The sequence below is a fragment of the Trichosurus vulpecula genome, chromosome 6 (genome assembly GCF_011100635.1).
Source record: "Trichosurus vulpecula isolate mTriVul1 chromosome 6, mTriVul1.pri, whole genome shotgun sequence".
Lineage (NCBI taxonomy): Eukaryota > Metazoa > Chordata > Mammalia > Diprotodontia > Phalangeridae > Trichosurus > Trichosurus vulpecula.
In genome coordinates, this window is record NC_050578.1 from 95,718,667 (window position 1) to 95,745,292 (window position 26,626).

Genomic DNA, 26,626 nt, shown 5'->3' on the forward strand with positions numbered 1-26,626 from the left:
TCTATTCTTTTTTCTACCCTTGGCAAAGTTAGACCATTTACTAAGAGTCAGCTAGATGGTGCAGGGAGTAGAGTGCAATAGAGTGCAGGGTCTGGGGTCAGGAAGACCTGAGTTTAAACTCAACTTCAGATATTTAGTAGCTGGGTAACCATGGGCAAGTCACTTAAACTCTTTTTGCTTCAGTTTCTTCAACTGTGAAAGGGGGCTAATAATAGCACCTACCTCCTGGGGTGGTTGTAAGGATCCAGAGCATTTGTAAAGCATTTGGCCCCTGGCACATAGTAGACTCTTCATAAATGTGTCTCTTCCTCCCTCTTTTCCTCCCTTCTTCTTTTCTTCCTTTTCTTCCTCCCTCCCTCCCTCCCTCCCTTCCTTCCTTCCTCACTAAGTATAACTGACATGTTCAGTTGATTCATATTCTTGTTGTGTGAACATAGATAACGCAGCACACCTCTCAGAGGTGGTTTTGTTTTATTGTACTTTATGTTTCACCTGTAGTGTTCTAATAGCCAGGGAGTTCATCTGTGGCTCATTTATTGCTCATTGAAAACTTCTCACAAAAGAAGGGACACTTAACCTAGTGTCCAAAGGTTCCTGCTATCCAAAGGATCCATAGATTTCGGAGCTGGGGGTAGAGGGGAAAGCAGGTCCAAATACATCTTTGTTTTTTCTAACCTGTCTCTGAAACGTAGCATTTCTTTGATTTAATATTTAATGATTTCCTTGATTTAAAAACATAATTCTGAGAAGGGGTCCATAGGATTTACCAACTGCCATGACTGCCAGACTGTTCATGACACAAAGAAGAGTAAGAACCCTGGTCATAAAAGATAGGAATCATGTGAGTTAAATATTCTGTCTAAAAAACTTTTCATAGTGTTGGAGAATTGCATTAGATGAATTTGTAGTTTAATCCTTATTTCTCTCCTTATTACCTCCCCCCACCTGACACATACACCTTCCCAGACAACTGCTATGTATAAATCTATTTTAGTGGGGGAAAAATAGTTTGTTCAAAGATTTTCCCTGCAGGGCAGGACAAGCTGTGATATGCCGTGTCTGTGTTACAAGAATGTTGGGTGTGTTTATCATTGAAAACTGAGTAACATACATAGGTAATGTCACTCCACTTACATACCAAAATAAATCATGAAATGAAATTTCTTGATGTGTGTTATACCAAAAATAGTTACCCCTGCATAACAGAATTTAAGCTATATGTGTATGTCTTTATGCTTTATACACACATATATACACATTGTTTATTAATGTATTATGTTTTATTTATTTATTTTATATATATTATATGCTTGTAACTGAAGCTTATATGTATAAAACTATATATGTATATGTAACTTAAGCTTATATATAATACATATATACTTGTAACTGAAGCTTATAAATACACATGCATCATACCTACATACATAGTTATATATGCATGTCTGTATGTATGTGTGTGGATAACAGATGGAATCTCTTATTTTACTAGAATAGGAAACTTCCTCTACCATAGCAAGCACCATGTTCTCTTCAAGCTAAGCTGGGAGTTTAAGTGACTTTCTCAACAAATAATCCTGTTGTCAGAGGTACAGAATTGAACCCAGTTCACATCAGTCAATGTTTAAAGAAATTCATTTAGGCTACTCAATGAAAGATCAAGTACTGAAGCTGAAGCTTAAGTACCTTGACCACATAATGAGAAGACTGGACTCATTAGAAAAGAGCTCTCTGTTTGTTGGATGGGAGAGAATAGGTTTGCATATATATGATTAGCAGTGAGTTTATAATATTTGTAACCGCGCCTGACATCAGGTGCTTAAGGAAGTAACAGCATGTTCAAAATCTGGCCACTTAGAACTGCTATGTCCAGTGGCAAATTGATGTGTAGACTTGATAAAGACTAAAGCTTAGAAATGCTTGGCAAATTGATTCATGTTCTAGAGTAGTTACCTCCTCAGAATAAATAAGAAGACCTTGAAATCCGGCACAAAACTAGAGTGATTTTTGAATTGCTGTAATTAACATTAGCTCTGTTGAGCAAAAAGATTTATTAGGGAGTCTATCTATTGATCAAGTGATTGCAGATTGCTATTGCTTTTGTGGGGTGGGGTGGGTATATTTGGAAATGGTACTAATTTAATCTATAAATATAATTAGTTTAAAGTGGTAGGATGGTTTCATTCTAACTGAAATTCAGTCAGTAAGAACTCTTTGGCCCATCATTTTTTTCCAACAAGGAAGTGAATTCAAAATGACTGATAGGTGGATCATCATACTTTTATTTAGAACATAGTTTTCCTCAAATACTTTCAGATTCCCTCTACCCTTTTCCCACTATTTAATCCAAGATAATAACATTTCTGTTATTCAAGGCCTGCCCAAGGCCCGAAGGCCTTTGAACTTAACTTTCAGTTTTGATTTGAAGAAACCAGAGGAACCTCAAAATTATGAGTTTAAGTGTTGTCTGTTGCACATTATTCTGTATCATCATGCCTCATCAATAACACCTTGTGTATAGGCTATTTTGTTTTATATTCTTATTTAACTTAGGTGAAAATCTCTCAAAGATTAGAACTTCATGTCAGCCCAGTTGTGCATCATGCCCAAGATTTATCACCTGGAGGGTCATGATCTTCATTTCCCCCAAATACATGTCCCCAAAATGAATTAAAACACTTCTGCTTGTTTGAGATTTTATGAGTTTCCTTTTTCTGTGTTTGTATAAAAATAGTATTAAAATATTACCCGGCCTATTCCGGACAACCTCGGGGAAGTTTTCTTGTAAGAAAAGGGTGAAGGTGAGGACAAAGAACCATCTCTGAGGACATTCTTCCAGGGTACTCCTGTGTCTCTGCAAAACCTCTTGTTGATTTATCCTGGCAGCCATTTCTGTAAGTGTGCCCTGTCTGATTCTTAAGCTCTTTAAAATGCAGATACATGTACAGTATAACAGCTTGACAGAACTTAAATGAGATTAGATACACCTTTAAGAGGTGGTATGACACAATAGGGGACATTCTTCCCCCCCCACCTCCTGGATTAACATTTTTTTTAACTGCAACAGTAAAGTCTAATCTGCATTCCTAACCCTTCTGGTAGGTATGCATGAGAGGAAAGGCTTCTTATCAGTTTCAAATGTATTGTATGAGGTTGGCTAAGAAAGCTGCAGCATAAATCTTTGTGGGGCCTAAATATTTTGCAGCTGTTGCTATGATACCCAAGGTAAACGTTTGTGTGGTGTATATTTGTCTAAGGAAGATTCATTGTAAATGGGATATTTTTAAAATTGTACTAGCCACAAAAATTCTAATAAAAAGAAAAGATATGCTTCTCCAGAGATAAGGAAACCATAGCCTTTGAAAAATTAACAATACTTTAGAATGTAAAGTTTTGATCCTATGTAGTATCCTAAACAGAATGTCAACTTTTCTTCTGAGAAAAAGCAAGAAACTTACTCTTAAAACATCTTGACCACACTAAACCAAAAACACACAAAAATGTTGATTTAGAAGGGTAACTTTGGAGGAGAAATAAGTTAGGAAACTGGTTTTGGCAGTAAACTTTGTTGCCTTGAGCTTCCAGATGTCATCCAGGGCTGTGTTTTGCCTGGTGATCACAAGGGTGAATTTTTTTTTTTCCATAAATAAAAGTAGGAATACATCCTGCAGGTTAGGCTAACCCTTGAAGAATCTGATCTGTTGGCAATCATTTTGCACTAGATGTTTTTTCTAAACCCTGGTTTAAAGTGGCAAGTTCTTGATTTACTTTTTTTTTTTTTTGACAAGAGAGAATATTGAGCTTTATGACTAAAATTTATTCTGCTTATAGGGATGAAGATCAGATCTTTGATGTAGAACAGCAAAGACTGTTTAGTAGTGTTTCCTAATGTTAGGTCTGTGAATTAGCTTTTTAAAATATTTTGATATTTGCATTTCAATATTAATTGTTTTTCTTTGTAATACTATGTATTTTATTCTATTCTAGTTAAAAATAATATTCTACCCAAGAATGTGCAGCTATTTCTATCAGCTGAGGTTTATTAGCAACAAGCACCTGCCCGTTTTGTACTTATAGAACCAGAAGTTCTAATGATGCATCAGAGATTAATGCACAAATACAATCCTGACATTCATAAAAATGGTAGAAACAAATCTTCAGTCAAAAGTAGGCGTCCTGGATGCCCACCAGCTTTACTTGGAAAAGATGTGCCTCCCTTACCTACCAATCCACATAAATCTAAGCTTTCTCTAGCAATTCAGTCAAAGTCATTGCAGCCAGAGAAAGCTAAGCAGTGCCCACCCTTGCTGAGCAAAGTTCTGCTTTCTACAGGAATAGACTCTAGCACTTTAACCCCAAGTAAGAGAAGATATCTGTAGGCTTTACCAGGCTGTCAAAGTAATTTATGATACAAAATAGTGAAGAATCCTTATATAGTTTGACCATTTGAGAAATTAAGAAACCAAGTCCTAAGGTCAATCAGGCAATGAAATATACAGACAATATCCAGGTGAAAATTATAAGATTTAAAACAGGAAGAGACTTTAGAACATCTAGTCCCAATGCGCCCCCCCAATTTTTTACAGATAAAGAAAATGACTTTCCCAAGATCACATAGGTAGCAAGTGACAAATACAGTATCAAATCTAGGTCTACTGACTATGAATCCAGTATTATTTATACTATATTCTGTTGTCTCCATATTTTGGTATCTGTTTTAAATCCTTCTTAAAGCAATACTCTGAACATAAACCTCTTCTGTTCTGATGTTTAAGACCACGTGAAACTTGCTCACAAGTTAATTATTGCCATTTGGTTTATAGATGCTTGAGAAAATTAAATTATGTTTAATCTACCCTTATGACAACCAAGTCCACATTCTAGTGTGATATTTGTGGACCTTTTCAGAGTGCTACATAATTATGTCATATTTTATATTCACATAGTGGTCTCCTCAATTTGAATGTCCCTATGCATGCTTTTGGAGACAGCTAGGTGGCTCAGTGGACAGAGTGCTGGGCCTGGAGTCAGGAAAACCCCAAATCATCTCTGGCCTCACATACTTATTAGCTAGGTCACCCTGGATAAAGTACTCTATTTGCCTCAGTTTCCCCATCTGTAAGATGAGCTAGTGAAGAAAATGGCAAACCATTCCAATATCTTTGCCAAGAAAACTCCATGAACAATACTGTTATGCTATGGTCCGTGATGTCACAGTCAAACATAACTGAATGCCTTAACAACAACAACAATGCATACCTGTCCATCTTATGTGGCTCTTGCTAATGTCCTCCCATAAGTTAGTCTCAAGGGGCCCACCCAATATACTGAAAATCTTCTCCAACATTTCCTGGATACCAGTGGAGTTTTTGAGCCAGCTGTTATCTCTCACCCTTGCAGTGGGACCAGCTCATCTTTTTTCAGAGGTACAGAGGTGAAATGATTTGTCCTTGGTCACACGTGCAGTGGTGGAAAAGCCAGTTTGCAAACCCAGGTCCTATTTTATCTCTCTACTGTACCATTGCAACCACAAGAAGTTCTTTAGCCTCAAGCACATTTCTTTGATAATATCTTCCCTTATTGTTCTTCTTTCAAGTTTTCTCTTTATTACATGTTGTAGCATGTGTTCGTATCTCCTGTCCATCTCTTCCTTACCCTCTATGTGATGCTTATTTTCAAATCTTCAGAAATTGCTATGTTCCTTGCCTCACAGCCATGTAAGAACACATAGTGATATTAAAACTATTGAACTTTGTGGGACAGAGCCAAGATGGCGGGGTAGAAGCAGGGACCTGTTTGAGTTCTCCCCTCAAACCCCTCAAAAGCAGATTTCTAGCCCAAGAAAATCTGGAAGGCCGACAGGAAGGGTCTGTTGCACTGGGCTCAGAGCGGAGCACAGCCTCACCTGGGCCATGCTGGCATAGATAGGACTGGAGCAGGCCTCTCTGGCAGCTGCCTTGGTTTCCAGAGTTCTCAACCCACAAATGACAAAGACAGCTTCAAAGGCCAGTGTGAAAGGTCTCTCACCTGGGTGAGAGGGGAATGTGGTTGGACTCCATCCCTAGTTCCAGCCCCAGCATGGGGGCTGCTGCAGCTGCTTCTGGAGCTCTCGGCCTACAGACAGTGGGGGAATCCAATGGCTGATCTGGGTCACAGTCCTGGGTAGCGGTCCTGGGGTGAGGAGGAGCCCTAGTGTGGCAGAGCTGGTGGCAGCTGTGGAGAAGGAGTCCTCCTCACAGTTCCAGGGCAAAAAAGAATCCTTGTGGTTGCTCACAGACCAGAGTGCAGGCCAGGAGAGGAGTGGACATCGCTCCTTTGATCATACCACTTTTGAGGAACTGAGAATTTATAGATCCCTAGAGATATCTCTGAAAACAGCTGAAAGCAGCATAAAACCCCTGAAGCTTGGGGCAGTATATCCTCCACCTAACAAAGAGTTCAGAGGTCAAATAACTGGCTGGGAAAATGAGCAAACAGGGGAGAAAAATAAGACTATAGAAGGTTATTTTCTTGGTGAAAAGGTATTTTCTTACATTCTTAGTGATGAGGAAGATCAAGGCATACAGCCAGAGGAAGACAACAAGGTGAAGGCTCCTACATCCAAAGCCTCCAACAAAAATATGAAATGGTCTCAGACCATGGAAGAGCTCAGAAAGGATTTTGAAAATCAAGTAAGAGAAGTAGAGGAAAAATTGGGAAGAGAAATGACAGCAATGCAAGAAAATCATGAAAAACAAGTCAACAGCTTGCTAAAAGAGACCTCAAAAAATGCTAAAGAAAAGAACACCTTTAAAAATAGACTAATCCAAATGACAAAAGACGGCCAAAAAGCCAATGAAGCAGAATTAGCCAAATGGAAAAGGAGGTCCCAAAGCTCCCTAAAGAAAATAATTCCTTAAAAATTAGAATGGAGCAAATGAAAGCTAATGACTTTACGATAAATCAATAAATTATTAAACAGAACCAAAAGAATAAAAAAAATAGAAGACAATGTGAAATATCTCATTGGAAAAACCACTGACCTGTAAAATAGATCCTGGAGAAGAAATTTAAAAATTATTAGACTACCTGAAAGCCATTATCAAAAAAGAGCCTAGACATCATCTTTCACAAAATTATTAAGGAAAACTGTTCTGATATTCTAGAACCAGAGGGTAAAATAGAAATTGAAAGAATCCACTGATTGCCTCTTGAAAAAGATCCCAAAAAGAAAACTCGTAGGAATATTGTCGCCAAATTTCAGAGCCAGGTCAAGGAGAAAATACTTCAAGCAGCCAGAAAGAAACAATTTGAGTTTTGTGGAAACACAATCAGTGTGTAACACAAGATCTAGCAGCTTCTACACTGAAAGATCAGAGGGCTTGGAATATGATATTCCAGAGGTCAAAGGAGGTAGGATTAAAACCAAGAATCACCTACCCAGCAAAACTGAATATGATATTTGTATTGGTAATTAAGGTGGGACTCTATTTTTTACTGTTTTCTCTTTTAGAATGCTAAAGTAATCAAGTGCCTTTGATTAAGTCTTGCTAGTTGCTAAGCCCCAGGCCCATACCCTTTTGCTGATTAGGTGTGAAGCCTTCTGGCCCTAAGAAGGGTATATAAACTCAGAGGTTAGCATTTTGCTTTGGGCTCCCAGTCACTGGAAGAGTGTTGTGTGATTTGATTAGATGAGAGTCTGGGCAGCTGTTGTTAAGTGCCCCACCCTCCCCACTTGAAAATTCAGATGTTGATGCTTCCCTGGTAACTATGTACTGAGATGTTGGACAGAAAACTAGAAACCATCTACTGGTTTTTATTATTTGCTCTATTTATAATGTATGCTTGTAATTTCTGTGTGTATTTGCTCTGAAGTTCAGGGTGCTGACTTTTCCCCCTGAACTAAGTGAATGATATATGAATATTTGATTAAAGTGAGATTGTTAACCCCTTAAGGTTGCTTTCCTTAGAAAAGCACTTCAAAGAACCTATGTTGGCAGCTTTTTTCTGAGCTGGTGTTGTTGGTCTTACATAGCCACAGCAGTGGCAAGCCATATTGTTGTTACAATATTTCAGGGAAAAATGGAATTTCAATGAAGTAGAGGACTTCTAAGCATTCTTGTTGAAAAGACCAGAGCTGAATAAAAACTTTGACTTTCAAATACAACAATCAAGAGAGACATGAAAAGTTAAACAGGAAAGAGAAGCCATAAGGGACTTATTAAAGTTGAACTGTTTACATTTCTGCATGGAAAGATGATATTTCTAACTCAAGAGTATTTCTCAGTATTAGGGTAGTTAGAGGGAATACATATACACATATGTATATATATGTATGTGTATATATGGATGCATGTATGTGTGTGTATGTAGATATGCATATATATATATACACACACACATATTAGCATATGTGCGTGTGCATGTGTGTGCATTTATAGTCAAAGGACGCAGGCTGAGCTCAATATGAAGGGATAATACCTAAAAAATAAAATTAAATGTTGAGAGGAATATACTGGAAGAGAAAGGGAGAGGTAGAATATAGTAAATCATCTCACATAAAAGAGGCAAGAAAGAGGAGAAGGGGGGAGGTGAGAGGGAATAAGTGAGACTCTCATTGGATTTGGCTTAAAGAGGGAATGACATATACACTCAGTTGGGTATGGAAATCTTTCTTACTCTACAGGATAATAGGAAGGATGGCAGAAGCAAACCCTTTTGTGGAGGGACAGGTCAAAGGAGATAATAGAATAAATGGAGGGCAGGACAGGATAGAGGGCAATATAGTTAATCTTTCACAACATGACTGTAATGGAAGTGTTTTGCATGACTACACATGTGTAACCTATATCAAATTGCTTAATTGCTCAGTGAGGGTGGGAGGGAGGAAGGGAGAGAATGTGGAACTCAAAGCTTTAAAAATGAATGTTAAAAATTATTTTTACATGCAACTGGGAAATAAGATATAGGCAATGGGGTATAGAAATCTCTCTTGCTCTACAGGAAAATAGAAGGGAAGAAGATAAGAGAGGAGGGTGGGGTAATAGAAGGGAGGGCTGATTGGAGGAAGGGGTAATAAGAATGCCCACTGTCCTGGGGGGAGGGGAGGGGAGAGATGGGGAGAAAATTTGGAATTCAAAATCTTGCTGAAATGAATGTTGAAAACTGAAAATAAATAAATTAAAAAAAAATAAAACTATGGAACTTTGTTTCTTGGAGAAGCTTGGGATCATTAAAACAGTTTTCTAGTTTCCTGAAGGCAACCCAGCCTGAAATATGCTCCTAATTAATTCTGGGCCTAAGACTTTTTCTATTTGTGTACTCTCTCTCCCATGTGTGCATATGGATAGACAGGCTTCCTAGGTTGTTCATTCATTCTATGATACAATGTGGGTAGCTGACATCCCCAATTCTGTCCCTTATGGATCACCACCAGGAGCCTCTTTAGAATTCTGTGGTTTGAAACATCTACTTGCAAGTGGATGACATTGTGCTATTTGAATCTGTAAGATCTCACCATCCACACGGAAACCCTGTCCAGCTTGGAATGTGTGCTGGATCTCCTTCATTGGGCAGACATCTTTGTTGAACATAAGTCTCTGCATTTTATGACTCACCTGATGTTTATTATCTGAGAGGTTGTTGAACAGGGTTATCTCTATTGTGGCTTTCAAGGAATCTTGAATGATGTGGGGATATGGAAAGGAGAGAATTTGGAATTAGGACTCATAGGAGGAATTTTGTTCTACTGAATCAAATGTGCTTTAAAAAATAGTGAATAAAAGTTGAATAGATTCTTGTATTCTCTATATCTTTTAGTAAATTGTGTGATGATAAAGATGTGGTCAACTTGAATGTCAGTTGCAAAAACAAGTTATCTACGAAGAATACTCTCACCAAAGATGCTGTTAATAATATGTGCTGAGATGAATATCATAAAAGCTTTATATCAGCAATCCCTGTACAGATTAGTAGTTAGCAGTGTTTTGTGAGTTGTTGTTAGTGTTTTCAATTGATCAAGGCCTGGGAACTTTTCTACCCCTTTGGTTTCTTCTTCTTTAGATGCCTTGTGGGTAGATACCTCAATGCCCTTACGATTGTGTCGTCTCTTCTATGTATACGTGGTCTAATCTGACTATTTTCCTCATCTTTGAGCTCTTTAGTTTCAATTCTCTTTTCTCTTTTAGTCCGTGTGATATTAAAACTGAAATGCAGCAGTTCCATTATTCTTGAGGAAGGATAACAGTTTGTGACAAAACTGTTTGCAGATATTTTCTCCCTTTTAAAGCTTTATTTGTTGTCCTCTTTCCCTTCCATTTTAAATGCTCTCATGATCAATTAGTTAAGTCTCTCATCGAACTTTCTTTTTTCATCCAGGGCTTCTCTCTGTTTTATGAGACACTAATGCACATGATCTTCCAACTCCTTCATCGGATATCACAAAAGAGTTTATATTCTAAAGTCATATTGTTTTTGGCTTCTATGAACTTTTACTTGGCAAGTGTGTAAAGAGTTGGCTTAGACTCTTTCAGTCTTGTTATTTAAATTAATTTACATCAGTTAAACTTTTGTACAGAACTGCTGCTATTGGTGTAGCAGGTTGTTCTTTCTTAGTCTTGTTGTTCAGTCATTTTCTCAGCTGTGTCCAACTTTTTGTGACCCCATTTGGGGTTTTCTTGGCAAAGATACTGTAGTGGTTTGCCATTTCCTTCTCTAGTTCATTTTATAGATGAGGAAGCTGAGTCAAACAGGGTTAAGTAACTTGCCGAGGGTCACAGAGCTAGTAAGTGTCTGAGGCTGGATTTGAACTCACAAAGATGAGTCTTTCTGACTCCAGACCTGACACTCTATCCCCTGCACCATCCAGCTGCCCGCTGTCTTTTCTACCATCCATTAACTATTTTTCATCGTCAATAATTTCTTTAAGTGGTTCAAGATTGAATTGTTTCAAATACACATCATATATTGTTTTCCTCACTATATTCTTCTTGTAGCTTTATATTAATTTTGATTTTAGCTCAAACAAGTCAGTCATCTGACTATAATCAGACCGATAATTCAGGAATGATTCCCATATCAGTAATCAGCCTTTTCCTGTCTGTTCAGATATAATCAATTTCATTCTGTGATGTTATTTGGTGCTTTCCATGTCCGTGCCTGCTGATTCTTTTCTTGAAGAAAGTATTCAAAATGTATAAGCATGAGATTTATATGCAATTTAGCATTGGGCCTTCCTCATTCACAGCCTTCCCACTCCCCTCTCTACCATTTTGCAGATGAGGGGATACAGATAGGGAAGAGACAAAAAACTGAGGACCAGAAAGGTTCAATGACTGCCCCATGGTCACACAGTTATTGGCCTGGTTGAACACACTTGCCTAGGCTCTTAATTCACAGTCAGTACTCTTTCTGTTGTCCCCTAATGCTCCTCTAGGTGGATCTTGTTAAGAAGAAAAATAAAAAGGTACAAGTTTTAACTTTCTATTCCACGTGATCAGACTCTATATCTATCTATCTATCTATCTGTCTGTCTGTCTATCTATCTATCTATCTGTGATCATAGGCTTTAAAACTGGAAAGGACTTCATAGATCATTCTAATCCCCTATTTTACAGGTGAGGAAATTGTTGAATAGAGAGTTTAAGTCTTTTTTCAAACAGATAAGAGTCAGGATTTGGCCTGGAGTCCTCTGCCTCTAGATTCTGTATTCTTTCAAAACACATCATATTGCCTCTCTGTACAAAACCTCTTCATAGATACTCCTATGATCTATCCACCTTCTTTTTTGTAGAATCATAAAGTGGGAATGAATAGACCTTCAGAGTTTGTATGTGTTGGAGAGAACAGTATGGTATTTTTTCCTGAATAGTAATGACTGATATTAAGGAGCAACTTGAATAACATAGCACTAAGCTGAGAAATTAAATCTTGAAATGTGCTTATTACTGTGAATTCTATTATTATATAATGTGAAATTGTTTCATTCTTGGGACAATCAAATGATAATGAATATTTTGATGATCTTCAAAATGGAAATAGTCATAATAATGAAAATTGAAACACAGCTTGGTAAGGGTAGTAAATCTAAGTGTTGACACACTTCTAGATCTAATTAGCTAACTAATAATGCATGGTAACACATTCAATGTTTTAAAAACAAAAATGCACCAAGTTGCAATGTTCTAGGAGAGGAACAGGAGAAGGGGGAAAAGGATTCTAGGAAACTCATGAGGCATCACTGATCAATGACATTTTGTTAGAGGAAGGAAAGCAAAAGAAATAAGGGTAGACATTTCTTTGTATTTCCTTTCTTTCCACTCCCTTTCTCCTTTGCTTTGGTATTTTCCCTTCTTAGAAAAGAAGAACTTACAAAAGGAACCAGCTTATTCTTCCTTCTAAATGGGTGGGGCAAGGAGTCATGAGAATGTCCTTTAATAGTTTCAACTGTTTTCAATGTCCGGTCTCACTGCACTGATTCTGAAATTCCAACAAAATTGATTTATTTGGTAGATAGTTTAGAAATATTCATATATGTAGATTTTTAAATCTTAAGTGTTTGATTTTTCTGTCAGTGAACCATTTCCTGAATGTGGTAACACATACCAAATGATTCATCCGGATCCCAACAATTGAACTTCTGCTATCTTGAGGCCCTGAGGCCTGAGCACACACAAGGAAAAGAATCCTTGAATGTCAAATATTTCTAGGAACTTTTCTCTTCCCCCTCATATCGAATTGTACCACATTGGAGGTCAGTCTCATTTGAGAGTTTACACTGCTTTAGAAGGAGTTTTCTATAGGAATGAGATTTTATTTTAAAATGTTGCTCTTTTTAAGGGGTACTTTAACCTTTGTGTGTGTCATGGGCCCCTTTGATAGTCTGGTTAAGCTTATAGGCCCCTTCTCAGAATAATATTTTTAAATGTATAAACATATATTTTTTATGAAAAAAATAAGTCAATGACAAAATAACCATCAAAAAAACCTATTTCATTCAAAATATTATGCTAGACATTAGAAATATAAAGAAAGATATGACATAGAACCTGTTCTTATCATCTCTTAACCTAGATTGGGATAGGGTCTGGGAGGAGGTAGTTTATACATAAGCATCTGTGATAAAAGAGCACATTTTAAGTTCAAAGGAAAAGTTGTGGGAAAGTGCTGTTAAGAAATATTCTCAGCACAAGAAAACATCTAGTCTAGCTGAGATAGGAAAACATCATGCTTAATGTCATGAACTGGGTCCTGACAGCAAAAATGGGACTCCAAGAGATGGGAAAGTCCATTCTAAATATGGGGAGGGAAAAATACAAAGGTAGAAGATGGTAAAACAAAAATGAGTTGTGAAGAGTAATCTAGTTGGATTGAAACATAAGAGTAACAAGCAAGGGAATGGTATGAGATAGAGGTGGAAAGAAAGTTTGGAGCCTCCCTGTAGAGGTCTTAGAATGCCAGGATCAGAAGTTGATAACTTATTCAACAGGCAGTGGAGAGCCACCAAAAGTTCTTGAGTGGAGGACTGGCATAGGCAGAGCAGTGTATTTCAGATTGCCCAAATAGCATTGTGCCTTGGAGAATAGTTAATGAATGTAAATGATATCAATTTTAATTCTAGTTTAGCTACTGTATTTGTGTTGCTCTAAATTTATAATGTCTGATAAAGTATGAGGGCAGTCGCTGGCAAAATACAGTACTGGAACCAAAGTAGTTTTCTTTCAGATCTAAATTTCTTTAATTCTATTAATGCATATACCTATAAACTTGATAATTATTAGCAATGATGCCCAAAGATTTCTACTTGGAAACAAGTATGCTAATAGAATTCAGTAGGTTTAAATTACATTTCTAGTTCTTGAATCTTTAAAAGTAAACATTGTGGTGGAGATTTTTTTTTTTTTTTTGTAAATGGCTGTTTGGTTGATTCTCTAGATAATACAAAAACCTGGCTAAGCCTTGTCTTTCCAGCTTTTTTTCTGGGACTTTGTCAAATGGTTTAATATGTGAAGGAAGTCAGTAAGTCTAATTCTAACTGAGGTAACAGGGTTGTAGTATTTTATAAAAACTGCTTTGACTTTGCAAGAAATGAAAGGATGGGCAGTTCTCTTTTCTAGCTACTATGCGTTTCTATAGTTAACATTGTCAAGCCTATAGTCATAAAGTGAAATCTTGACTGCAGGTGGGAGTTGGACTGTGCAAGCTCCAAGGGCGCTTTCAGCTCTAAATCATAGTTTGGTGAATGCCATTAAGGGAGAGCAATTTTGAGAAATGCTGTAGCAGCATTTGGACTTTCGTAGGTACCAGCTGGAAGAGTTTCAGTGGAAGGAGGCATGGAGTAGGAATGGATTAGAGTCCTAACTCTAAAAATGATTTGCTATGTGGCCCTGGACCTTAGTAGACCTTGGTAGTGCACTAGACTCTGGACCCTGTAGACCTTAGTTTTTTTTATCTACAAATGATCTTCAAGGAGGAGCTGAATAACTACTTGTGATATGCTAATTTAGAGTGCCTAATTAGAATGAACAGATTGGGAAGTTTTAGTAGATATCAAAACTTTACATTCCAACTTATCCCTCTCCTTAACTACCTTTCCACCTTAATCACTTTATTGGCAGAATTCTCATTCCACCAAGGTACTCCACTGCCTATTGGATGAGCTAATACCTTCATGGAAATGAAAAAGTAACCCCTATTCAAAAGCCTAGGATGCTTTTATTACTCCATGACCTTTACTTATCCACAGTTGAGAACTGGAAAGTTTTGTGTTTTCCATTTGAACATCAACTATCCCCATCTGCCTTAGTTTGTGAAGATTAAAGTTTATGATCCTGGGCAGCATGGTGGTATAGAAAAAGTGCAAGATTTTGAGTCAGGAGGACTGGGTTCAAATCCCAGCTCCTATACTAGCTGGCAGTTCATCTGTGGGCAAATGACTTGATATCTCTGAATTGGACTGCTTATTCATCTGCAAAAAGGAACTACATTATTGTACGACACTTACATTAGAGATATTGCAAGGAAAACACTTAGGAAATTGTTAAGTGTTAGGTAAATATCATCATTATTGCTGTGGTCATTAACACCATCGAAGAGGAGAATTAAGGATCAACTCAAATCTTTCAAAAACATTACAGCTGATTTCTCATTAGTGTCACTTACCAATACTTACTCTTTCAGTTTGAGTACAAATGCAAAAGAATAGGTGTTACAATATCGAATTACTGGGAAGAGTTAATGAATGGTTTGTTTCCTTTTCAGCACCACACAGAAGCTCTAAGTCCTTCAGTGTTACCCCCCTCAGCATTGCCACTAGACTTGCTTAACAATGCTATCGCTGCCTTCGGTACCTTGGAAGAACTGATTCGCTACCTGGAACCCGACAGATGGCAACTGGACCTGGAAGACTTATACAGGCCAACATGGCAACTCCTTGGAAAAGCTTATGTTCTTGGACGAAAATCCCGAGGTAACCTCTCTTATTACATATCAAGCCTCATATGTTTCCTAATCACTGCTCTAGCTCTAAGGAATGAATATGAAAAAGAAGTACTTAAAATAACTCAGAGATTAGAGTAAAGATGATATGTTTGCTTTAGTGCCTGACTACCATCTCCTTTCCTTTGGAAGTTGGACTCAGATGACTCCTCCTATTCTATTCTCTTAAAAGCCCTAGTTATTCAGAAATCATATTCTAGGACTAACTTGTGCTGCAGAGGGTTAGAGGAATCCCTGGCAGTCATAAGCTGGACCTGGAGAGAGGGGAAGAAAAACTAGAACTTCATGTTCTAGATCACTTAAGCAGGGGATCAGGTTAAGTTTGTAATTATTGCTGTTTCTTAAGCTTAGATAATTGGAATCCAAAAATTAATAAAAATGAACAGAAGTAGTCTCTCAATAAAATTGCTACTGAGGCCATGCATGAATATAAAGCTAGTAATAACAAAAGCTATCTCCTTCAGAGAATATTAGCACCAGGGATGATAGTCTTTTTTTCTATATATAACCTCACACTGAGAAGGAGATGAAAAAGAGTTGTCAAATCATTCATTATTTCCAAGGATTTATATCATTTACTGAACAGAATGAGAATGAGAAAAAAGTAGGAATATCTGGTGTTTACATTATCAAAAATGATTTCTGACTATTGTCATCACTGAGTCTTTCAGAAAGGCACATAGAGTAACCCCAGAGAATGAATAGTGGTCAGAACCATTCATGTGAGAGGCACAGTTTTTTTGTTTATCTGAGTTATTTGCATGAGCAAATTGTACCTGGACAGTTCATCTAAACCCTGCTATAAAGCAACCACATTCCTGTCCTATGCTGCATTGACAGTTGGAGTTTATTTGGATCAGTGAGTTATAACCTCAACAAACCATGTTCAGACTTGCCCAACTAGAAAACTTTGTTTAAGCCAAGAGGCATGGTTTCCTTTTTTCTGGTATTTGAAATTGGTGTTCAAGTACACAGCCAGGCAAATCTCATCCAGATGCTGAAAGTTGTTACATATTTATAAGATCTGATGATGAATAGCACATAGACAACACTTCCCTTCCTTCCCACTGTAGAACAAGAAAATGAAGATCTGCAAACATAGCTGAAACATGGATGAATACAGCCCAACTTTGGCAAATTTGAAGTAGATTATCCTTTAAATCGGCCAGAAGGAGATGGGGATGAAATGGTTCTTAACTCAAGTCTAGTTTTGTTTTTGTTTTCTGACAGCTGATCCCTGGATCAGAGCCCACCAACCTCCCTTCTAGCTCTGTCTTTATTACTGCAGCTATGCACACTGTAGCTAGCTGAAGATTTGGCCAGAGGGTAGGCTAAAGTGAAGAGCTTCCAACTCTGCACCAGAGCTTTCAAATATTCATTTAGCACTTTCCACATTGAAGCACTATGCAGTTTGCCAAAAGCATTAACATTTTCAGCATACAGTAGGTGTGATAAAAGTAGTGTATATTTTTGGAACCTTACGTAAACTAAAATGCAGGTGTGGGATAACATCTATATAGACAAACCCAGCTCCCTCTCTGACAGTCATTTCTACAAAGGAGCTAAGAGGAGACCTTTGAAAGGCTTCTAATTAGACATTGAAATAGATTTTTCCACTGAATAAACAGATCATAGTGTTACCACATTCATCTTAAAAGGACCACCCTCAGATTGCATTACTGAGAGTGTAATATAATAGCCTAGAGCTCAGTATGTATACCAGTAGTCTGAATAGAATGAACAATGGGAAAAATAGAATATTTCTAAATGTAGCCTTTATATTAAAGAGTCTGAGAACATGCTATATACTAAACTGATATCTATGATTTTTAGTGAATTGGAATTAAAGAATTAAATATTAAATAGTCAGAAATCAATTTTGATAGCACAAACACCAGAAATTTCTACTTTTTTCTCAGTGTCTACTTATTCTGGTCAGAAAATAATATAAATCCCTGGAAGTAAGCGTGAATGATCTGACAACTCTTTTTCATCTTCTCAGTGTGAGGTTTTTATATATATAATGAAAGTTTCTTTATTTCCATCCATGTTCTTAGTAGTGGTATGGCCAAGATCACATATTCTTAGAGAAATGGACATGTGTGTATGCATAATATGTAAACAAATATATATTTAAATAAACATATTTAAATAAATATATAAATATACATACATACACACACACATATATATTAAATACATATATATGTAATACATGGATCAAATATGTCTGTACATATTTCCTAGAAATTTCTCTTTCTTCATTTCCTAGATAGTCTGAAGGTATTGTTTTAACTCAGTGATTCTTTTTTCTGAAGGAAATGTTCAGTTCTCTTCCATTCCATAAAGCTGACACTGACTGTTCTCTTTGAGTTAAAAAAAAATCTATTGCTGAATAAATAAAATATTCTTTTGCATAGAGGTTGAGATTGTTCTGTTTACAAATTATTATCAAATCCTATAAATTTGAAGACTCAGAAATGATAACAGCAGAGATTTCAAGGATGAAATAAACTTTTTTTTAAAACCATGGTTCTATATTAAAGCAGTAGGTTCCTACATTGCCATTTGTCTGTTCCTTTTCTCTACCCTCCTTCCTCTGGTTCAGTGGTTTTCATTCATACCTTGCTACTGCAAGAAAACACAGCATATTTTCCGAGTAAGCCTTAGCTAGTACTTAAAAAGGGCTTTTGACTTTTGTGTCAAACATGATAAATGAGTGGAAGCTAAGTTGAAAGTATGTTTAAATTTTCACATTGTAGCAGGTACCGTAACTTAGCTCACTTGGGAAATCTATCTAACCTTTTATTGTGGTTAAGTAAACATTTTAAAGTGAACATATACAGTCATTTTTTCTACTTTCATGATATAGTGTGTTTAAATCCAGTTGAGATAGATGAATGTCCTTTGAAAGCTAAGAGCTTCATTCACACTCCAAAGAAGTATGGTTTTTAAATAAGCATTGGACAAGTTTTGCTTCAGGGCTTTCTTTTTCCCTCTTCAAATGGGAGTCTTCAGTCTAGATTCTCACAGCCAGATTTACATGGACAAAATTAAATATAGTGATAAGAATGAAAGAGAGCTTATGATTTATATATGTATATGTCTGTATATGTATACCTATAAAATAATTATAGCTCCTCCCTACAAATAATAAAAGTGTTTTCAAGTTCTAGTTGTTAGCCCACTTATTTCTGCCAATAGTAGATATGGCCCAATTTGAATACAAGGAAAAACCTTTGGAATATAGTTAAGTGACTTTAAAATGGGGCATTAAATGTAATTGTATGTATTGTGGAAGAGTTCTCCTTTATTGGTCCAAGCACCTCACCGTTCTCTCACATCATGATGGCTAAATATTCCATGTAACTAAAGTCAATTAACTCACTTAGCACATCATACTACTAAATTTGGCATACCATAGTCCAAAGAAGAAGTCTAGTTGTCTTTAAATCTTTAAAACTTGAATTTTCCTCACAAAGGAGATTTTCTAAATGAAAATCAGCCTTTACATTTAAGATACAGCCATAAGTTTGTTTTTGTTTTTGCTTTCTTATCTTTTTTTTTTTTTTTAACAAAGCAAATTCAGGATAACTGGACCAAAATGGTCAACAGGGCCAGAAGTCCTTACTAACTCTTTGCTAGCCTGTGCCTGCTCTATTTGCTAACTCAACAGGGCATGCAATTCAATGTATTTTAAGGAAAAATTTTAGGAGTTCAGTTGGCCCCTTTCAACATGGTAGATGCTACTTGATCATTTATGAAATTATAATAGAGACATAAGGTCAACTCTTTCTCTTTTCTTTTATCTTCATCTAAGACCTAAGTGAAATTTCAAAATCAGTTTATATGAAGATACACATTCAGAAAAAGTATTCATTAACCATACAAATCACCCATCATTTACTTATGTCTCTTTTTTCTTCAAATTGTGTTTTCAGTGTATCTATAATATAACATTTAATGATAATAATTCAGTTATTTTTTGCATATAGATTCTTAGACCACATGAACGGATCACTTACCATATTCCAAAGGTTTTTAATTGTATTCGAATTGGGGTGTATCTAATATTGGCAAGAATAAGTGGACTAACAGCTAGAACTTGAAAACATTTTCATCATTTAGGAGTGATAATTATTTTAACATGTACATATATTTGTATATATGTAAACATATGTATGTTATAGACCAGCATGTCTATAACATGCACACATATACATATATACCATATACCACATGGATAGCATATATTCACTGCTATGTTTGTGTGGTTGATATAATTCACTAAAATTGTACTGACGCAATAGGAGTTTTTGGCAGTGAAGGACAATAGTTCTTTCAAAATTTACTGACAGTCTGATGAAAGGCTATTTTGTTTGGTCTTCATAAGTATGGGTTCTTTTAAGGAATAAAGAACAATTTTGTTAACCAACTGACTAAAAGAATAGATACAATGGTAATCAATTAGACATTCCTTTTGTCCCTGAAAAAAGAATAGAGGTCTGAAAAAGTCAGATTCAAATTTGAGAAACTTTGGTTTTTCTATCAGTTCTAGACTGTGTCACTTATCTAAAAGTTCTAGTCTGTATCACTTCCATTCAAATCCCTCAAATGTCTTGAAATTATGTTCCCGATTTCCTTTATGTTCTATAGCTTGTATTTCCAAAAAAGTTCTTTCAAAATTTTCATTTGCTTAATTTCCATAAATTGTTCATTAATTACAGGCATGTCAGTAATCCACTTTAAAGGTCACAGTGTTTTTTTATCAAAGTGTTTATCATTTTACATAAGTCTGCCCTTGCCCCAAGCTCTCCTAGTCTCTATTTCAGTGGGGTTAAAAGGTGTAGCCCTCTTTTTCTCTATAAAGATTCCTATTTATAGCTCTCAAATGTTTTGTTGGCTCTCCTTTTCATATTGCACAATGGTATCTCTTTATTGGTTACTCAGTTATAATGAAGCTTTGTTAATGGCAAAATGGACTTGTGAACCATAGAGCCTTGAAATAAAGCTACAATAAGGAGGGACTTTGTTAGAGATATTGTTCATGAAATAACTAGCTTTCTGATGAAAGGAAAGCAGTGAAGCCCATTCAGAATCAAAGCATGAACATTTATATATTTATGGTTTCTTTTATACCCTCCAGTGGTGGATCTGAACCTCTTAAAAGAGGAGGTAAGACTTTACAGCTGCACTCCTCGAAACTTCTCCGTGTCCCTAAGGGAGGAACTCAAGAGAACTGATACCATTTTCTGGCCTGGCTGCCTCCTGGTAAAGCGCTGTGGTGGAAATTGTGCCTGCTGTCAACACAATTGTAATGAATGTCAGTGCATCCCAAGCAAAGTCACTAAAAAATACCATGAGGTGGGTTCACAACTGTCTTTTCAACTTTTCTTTTGAAATATTTTGTGTGTTTTCTACACAACAACAAGACATTAAAACACAAATTAGGATAACTATTGAATTCTAAAATTAATTCTGTAAGTTTTGTTTTGGGAAGGAGGAACAAGATTAAAATGCAGTACATGGAAGCGTTACTTGCTTTCAATCTTTTCACATTAGCAAAGTTTGTTTTTTTGTTTGTGTATATGTGTGTATGTATATGTGCTTGTGTTTTATGAAAGTCCCTTAGTGACTCCACAATCTTCCACTCCCTAAATTTAAAGAACATTTTTGATAATCGGTGAGATTCTCCACACCCCAAAGTCCCCAGTGAAAATTACTTTCAGTACTCTTGAAAGAATCTTTCACACTTATTAACACATTGAGAAAAGAATACAGTGAGATCTTAAGTAGTCTGAATAATGTGTTCCATGGAGTAGCCCTGAGTATTTGAATTTGTGATTTGAAGTTATAATGAAGAAAAATATGGCATTTGGCTCCAGCATTACTACTACTACTAGCTAACATTTATGTAGCACTTACTTTGTGGCAGGCACTGTGTTAAGTTATCTAATCTTAATATTCCATTTGATCATCATAACAGTCTTGGGAGATAGATGCTATTATTATCATCATTTTGTGGATAAGGAAACTGAGGCAAACAGAGGTTAAGCGATATGCGCATGATCACTTAAATAATAAGTATATCAGTCTGGATTTGAATTCAAGTCTTCCTTGCTCCAGAGCTGGTGCTTTATCCAGTGTGTCATCTAGCTGCCCATGTAGCTACACTAATCAGGACCTAGCCGTAGAAATAGATGTAGATGTATAGATAGTCATAGAAATATAGATAGATTATTGTAAATAGCCACAGATTAAGATATATACACATATATACATATGTGTATATGTGTGCATACATATATATATATATTTTATAACATATAAATATACACACACATACACATATCGTTATTTTTTGTTGTTGTTTGTCCTTCATTCTGGAAGAGGACCATGACATTAGGGAAGTGATGCCATGACGTGCAAGTGAATTGGATTTAGCTTAGAGAGTGCTTTGCAAAGTCACCAGTCTCACTTTCTCCTCTAAAGTCATCTGCGTCCAATGGCAAGATATAGATCAGGATGATTCGAGATGGCCCTGAATGTAGTGGGAGACCTTGGCCTTTTTAAGCAAACCTTTAACAGGTCTCAGTTTGGCTGAGGCAATGACCATTCAGTGATTAAGGCTAGGTAAGAAATGAGGCAAGGAATGGTCTATTTACTTGATAAATAGTCCTTCAGCCTCTTGTTGGAGACTCAGGGACAGAGAGTTCATGATCCTACGAGGCAGTACTTATTGAACCAATATATCTGTTAAAATCTTCTTTCCCTTTTATCCTAATCCATCCTACTGGAGGAACACAATTTTTAAAAATTCACTGTGTGGTACAGTTGCTTGTTACTTCTCTGAGTCTCAGTTTTATCATCAATAAAATGATGCAGATCTTAAAAAGTTATGACATAGGGCAGAGGCAGGCAGGAGTTATCGACCCTGAGAGAAGAAGTAGCCAGAGTAGGAAAAGGTGGTGAAGAATATGGAGTTTTCACAAGAGAGCCCTATTTCTATTAGTTCTAGGAAGCGATAGGGATATAGAAGGAAAAGGTCAGGATTTGTTGATGGAAGAGGAGGATGCAATAGGAGGGAGAGGGGAGAAGGATGTAGGGACTCTGGATGGGGAGGACTGAGATGACTGAAAGGAGTTTTGGGAAGAAGGCAAATTTTTCGGCTAGAATGGGTTTTTGCTTTGTGTGGTGGAGATCAAGGAATTGGAATCAAGGATAAACTGGGCAGAGGGGGAGGCATTTGGAAAAGAGTGAAGTGGAAAGAGTCCCAACTTCTGAGTTGAAGGATCTGATTTCTAATCTCATCTCTGTTACTTATTACCCAATGTGACCTTGGGCAGATAACTTAATCTCTTCAGGCCTTAGTTTCCTCATTAGTTAACCATCATAAGGAGGATAGACTAGGTGGACTCTGAGTCCTCTCTACTTTATACCTATCGTCTTATATCTCTGTGAACCTTTGAAAGTATGGAGTTGTTTGAAGGTTATAGAGTAAACCAGCCAGGAGTTTCTGGGAAGCATCCATCTTCTCTATTTATGGATAAGGCAGAGTTGGTAGCTTTGGCCCTTGGGGTAGGGAAGGGCAGGCTGGACATTGCACTGATATTACATCTTCCTGAAGTGGTCCTTCAGGTGGGTTGAGTAGCTTGCTTTGTATCAGGGGTATATAGGATGACTTTGGCTTCTAAGAATCAGATTAAAGACATTTTAAGCCTACTAGTAGTCAGTGGGGAAAGCAAGATCAGATAACAGCTCTGGTGTCTGAATATCTAGTCTGGTGTTCTTCCCACTATAGAATATTTCCTTTATAACTGAACTGAAGCATAATGCTTTAACCTCTAATAGTAATTTTAAAGGTGATTCCGTTTTGTGATCAAAATAAAAGCCACTCAATAAATTCTAGGCTATGAGTAAGGTTGGCTTCAGTCTGTTTACACAAATTATTAGTATCTGGGGATGCTTATAACTCAGAACTTGAATTTAACTTTAAGAGCCAGTATAAGAAATTCTGGCATGCCAAAATAAGTTCTCATTGAAGTTGGGACTTAGTTTTATGAGCATTTCCACTTCTGGCTCTGATTGGAAACTGGAAGTGAGAAATAATGTCTGTTTGTCCATTTCAAAACCTCAGACTGGGGCTGGCTTTTCTCCAGGCCATAAACTGGACACAGGCTCTTCATGAGGCACCCTTTCTCTGAATTTGCCTCAGATTTAGCTCTGAAGTGCAAAGTGTCACAAGATGAAGCACGTGCTGTCCTGTGATGGTGCAAGTTTCCAGAAACAGTAGCTTCTGGAAGCTGCTGTGTATAGTTCTCAGATCTGGACACCCAAGGGAACAGTGAAGCAATCTTCCTTTTCATATTTATGGAGTTGTCCCAGAGTATGAAACTTTGTCCAGAACGTGAACAAGATGTGCTTCCTGCTAACTCAGTTGATATCCTGAAACATATAAAATGAATGGATTGGAAGCATTTAGGTAAAACTGGTTTTGTTGTGTATTATTATTATTACTAAATTACTTATGGATTAAAATGACCAGTCTATTTTTTATGGTTCTTGCTATTATGGAGTCAAAAGTGAAGAAATTAAACCTCAAACTCCTTTTTCCACAATTAATTACAATAATTCTCCCTCCCCAATACCTCCTCCTCCTCTTCCTTCTCTCCCTCCCTCTCCCTCTTCCCCCCCCCACTTTCTCTCACACACCCATACACACATACATACACACACACACACACACACACACACACACACACACACACACAGCAACGGAAAGTCCATATTATTTTATCTGATAGAGATGGTCTTGTTATTATCAGACTATCATTGTTGGCGAATTTTTTGTTCCAGTTTCCTACTGCAACTAGTGCCATTTTAATACTAAATCCTTAAATCAGGTAACATACTCTTTCAAAATCACATACAGCTGCAATGAAGCTAGCTTTTGCTGAAACTGATGTCTATGCTGTATATTTCAGTGAGCTTCACAAAGATTGATGACTTGATGTTTAAGCCAAAAAAAGTTAATAATAATGAGTAGCACAGTGCCTGGCACATAGTAGGTACTTAATAAATGTTTACTGATATTTGCTGAATAAATGAAGCTTAACCTCACTTATAGCTAGTATGCTTGTTGATTTATTTTAAAGTTTAACTTAAATTATCTTCTTTCAGGTACTTCAGTTGAAGCCAAGGATTGGTGTAAGGGGACTGCATAAATCACTGACAGACGTGCTCCTGGAACATCATGAAGAGTGTGACTGTGTGTGCAAAGGGAACACGGAAGGATAATGTAATGAAACATGCTGCCTTTTTTTTCCCCCAGAGCACATTCAATCAATGGCCGATTCTATTAATGGGGCTTGTGCATTCTCTCCATCTCTAATCTCAGTTGTTTGCTTTGGGAACCTTCCATCTTCAGGACTTAAAATGTGTTTTCAAGAAGAGACACCAAACAGCGACCATGAGTTGTGCAACAGCTCTGATGTGAGAAGACCGAATCAAAGGACAGGAAAATGCCACCAATCATTGGAAAATTTAAATACTGTAGGTAGCTAGCTAGTTACATCGATACTATGTATCTACTGAGCTATCTCTGTCTTATATTTAAGTTGTCTTGTCATTACATGGGTTAAAATTAGAATAGAACACCTGTGTGCATGTATGAAGACCTAACCCTGCTGGCTGCCTTAAATCTAGAACTCCACATGCCTGGCCTAAAGGTCACAACATCTGGAATATTTTTTTTTCTGTCCTCAGCTATCTAAATCAGCATGTTCTATGTTTTAAAAACTTGGTCTTTAAATGAACTTTCCTATTGTGGATTAAACTTAATTTGTTTGATGCTGATAGAAAAGACTGGATTTTTCCCTACTGATTACTAAACTTCCTACCATTTGGAAGAGAAGATTGGACAGCACATGATTTGGAAGAGACAAACTTTAAGAACAGTGGCCTTATCCTTACTATGACCTTTGAATTGGTTTATTTGTTTTATTGTGTACATTTTTATACTCTTTTTGACAGTATAACTATTTGCTTTTCTAATCTTGTTAAATATATCTATTTTTACCAAAGGTATTTAATATTCTTTTTTATTACAAACTAGATCAACTATTTTTTAGCTTGATAAGATTTTAAACCAGAGATGATATAGCCAGAGGAACAAAGATATGGTCACTCTGACTAAAACAGCGTGCTATGATGTGATCTCTTTGAGATGCTTGAATTTTCAAGTCCAGAGTGGAATTTTAAAAGTGGATCAAACCTGTAATTTTCCAATTCTCTCATAGTAGAAGTGCTAGGAAAAAAAAAGGAAAACAAAAACAACGCCTATTTGGAGGTAGTTGTTCAAACCCATTTCATTGTTATTCCTTTCCTGAATAAAATGGGCTGTGTAGTCCATTCTCCCCCAATTTCCCCTCAAGAACTAGAGAATGTAAAGTTTCGTGAGGAAACTAAACAACAACTTCCTGGCAAAGTATGCTAGGCACAAATCTTGTTTCACACAAATGGCATCTTGGGAACAATGTGGTCATTGGAAGATTTCAAACTCTGTTCCATATACTTTTTATAAAATCCAAGGATGTTTTCTTTTGTACAGTATGTTGTTTAAATAATTCACTTACAACTCCCTTTGGCAATTGAAAAGAAAACAGTAAAGTATTTTGCTTGTAAAATGCTTAACATTGTACCTAGTTCATTTTGTGAGTATTTGGATTTGCAGAATGTAATGAATCACCAAATAAAGGAATAAGGATAGTTTGGGGAGAAACGTGTGTGTGCAAAGCTATATCTCCTGAAAATCAGAAAAAGAAAAGTGTCTCAAAATGGCTTTAAAAAAACAATACCACCACCAGTATTTGTCTGGGAAAAAGTACAGTTCACATGAATTATCCAATAGATGGTGTTCAGGCATTTTTCAGCTGTATCTCACTTTCTGTGACTCCATTTGTTTCTTTTTTGTTTGTTTGTTTTGGCAAACATCCTGGAGCAATTCGCTGTTTTCTTCTCTAGTTCATTTTACAGATGAGGAAACTGAGGCAAATAAGTTGAAGTGTTCCAATAGGTAAAGCTCCCTAATTTGGATTTTGCTGTTTCATCTACTGATTGTGAAAAGTTATTTTCAACTGGATTTTCTATTGGA

The 26,626-nt window shown here is 36.6% G+C and overlaps 1 protein-coding gene across 1 annotated transcript in view; it reads left to right on the top strand.

Annotated features, from left to right (window-relative positions):
• PDGFC (platelet derived growth factor C) overlaps positions 1 to 26,250 on the top strand; it is a 243,130-nt gene extending 216,880 nt beyond the window's left edge. Inside the window, exons 4-6 of the mRNA XM_036762213.1 lie at positions 15,238 to 15,445; positions 20,621 to 20,838; positions 24,655 to 26,250. Of these exons, the coding sequence (XP_036618108.1) occupies positions 15,238 to 15,445; positions 20,621 to 20,838; positions 24,655 to 24,771 (543 nt within the window). The 3' untranslated portion in view covers positions 24,772 to 26,250. The remainder of the gene's footprint in view (positions 1 to 15,237; positions 15,446 to 20,620; positions 20,839 to 24,654) is intronic.
• Positions 26,251 to 26,626: the final 376 nt, after the last annotated feature.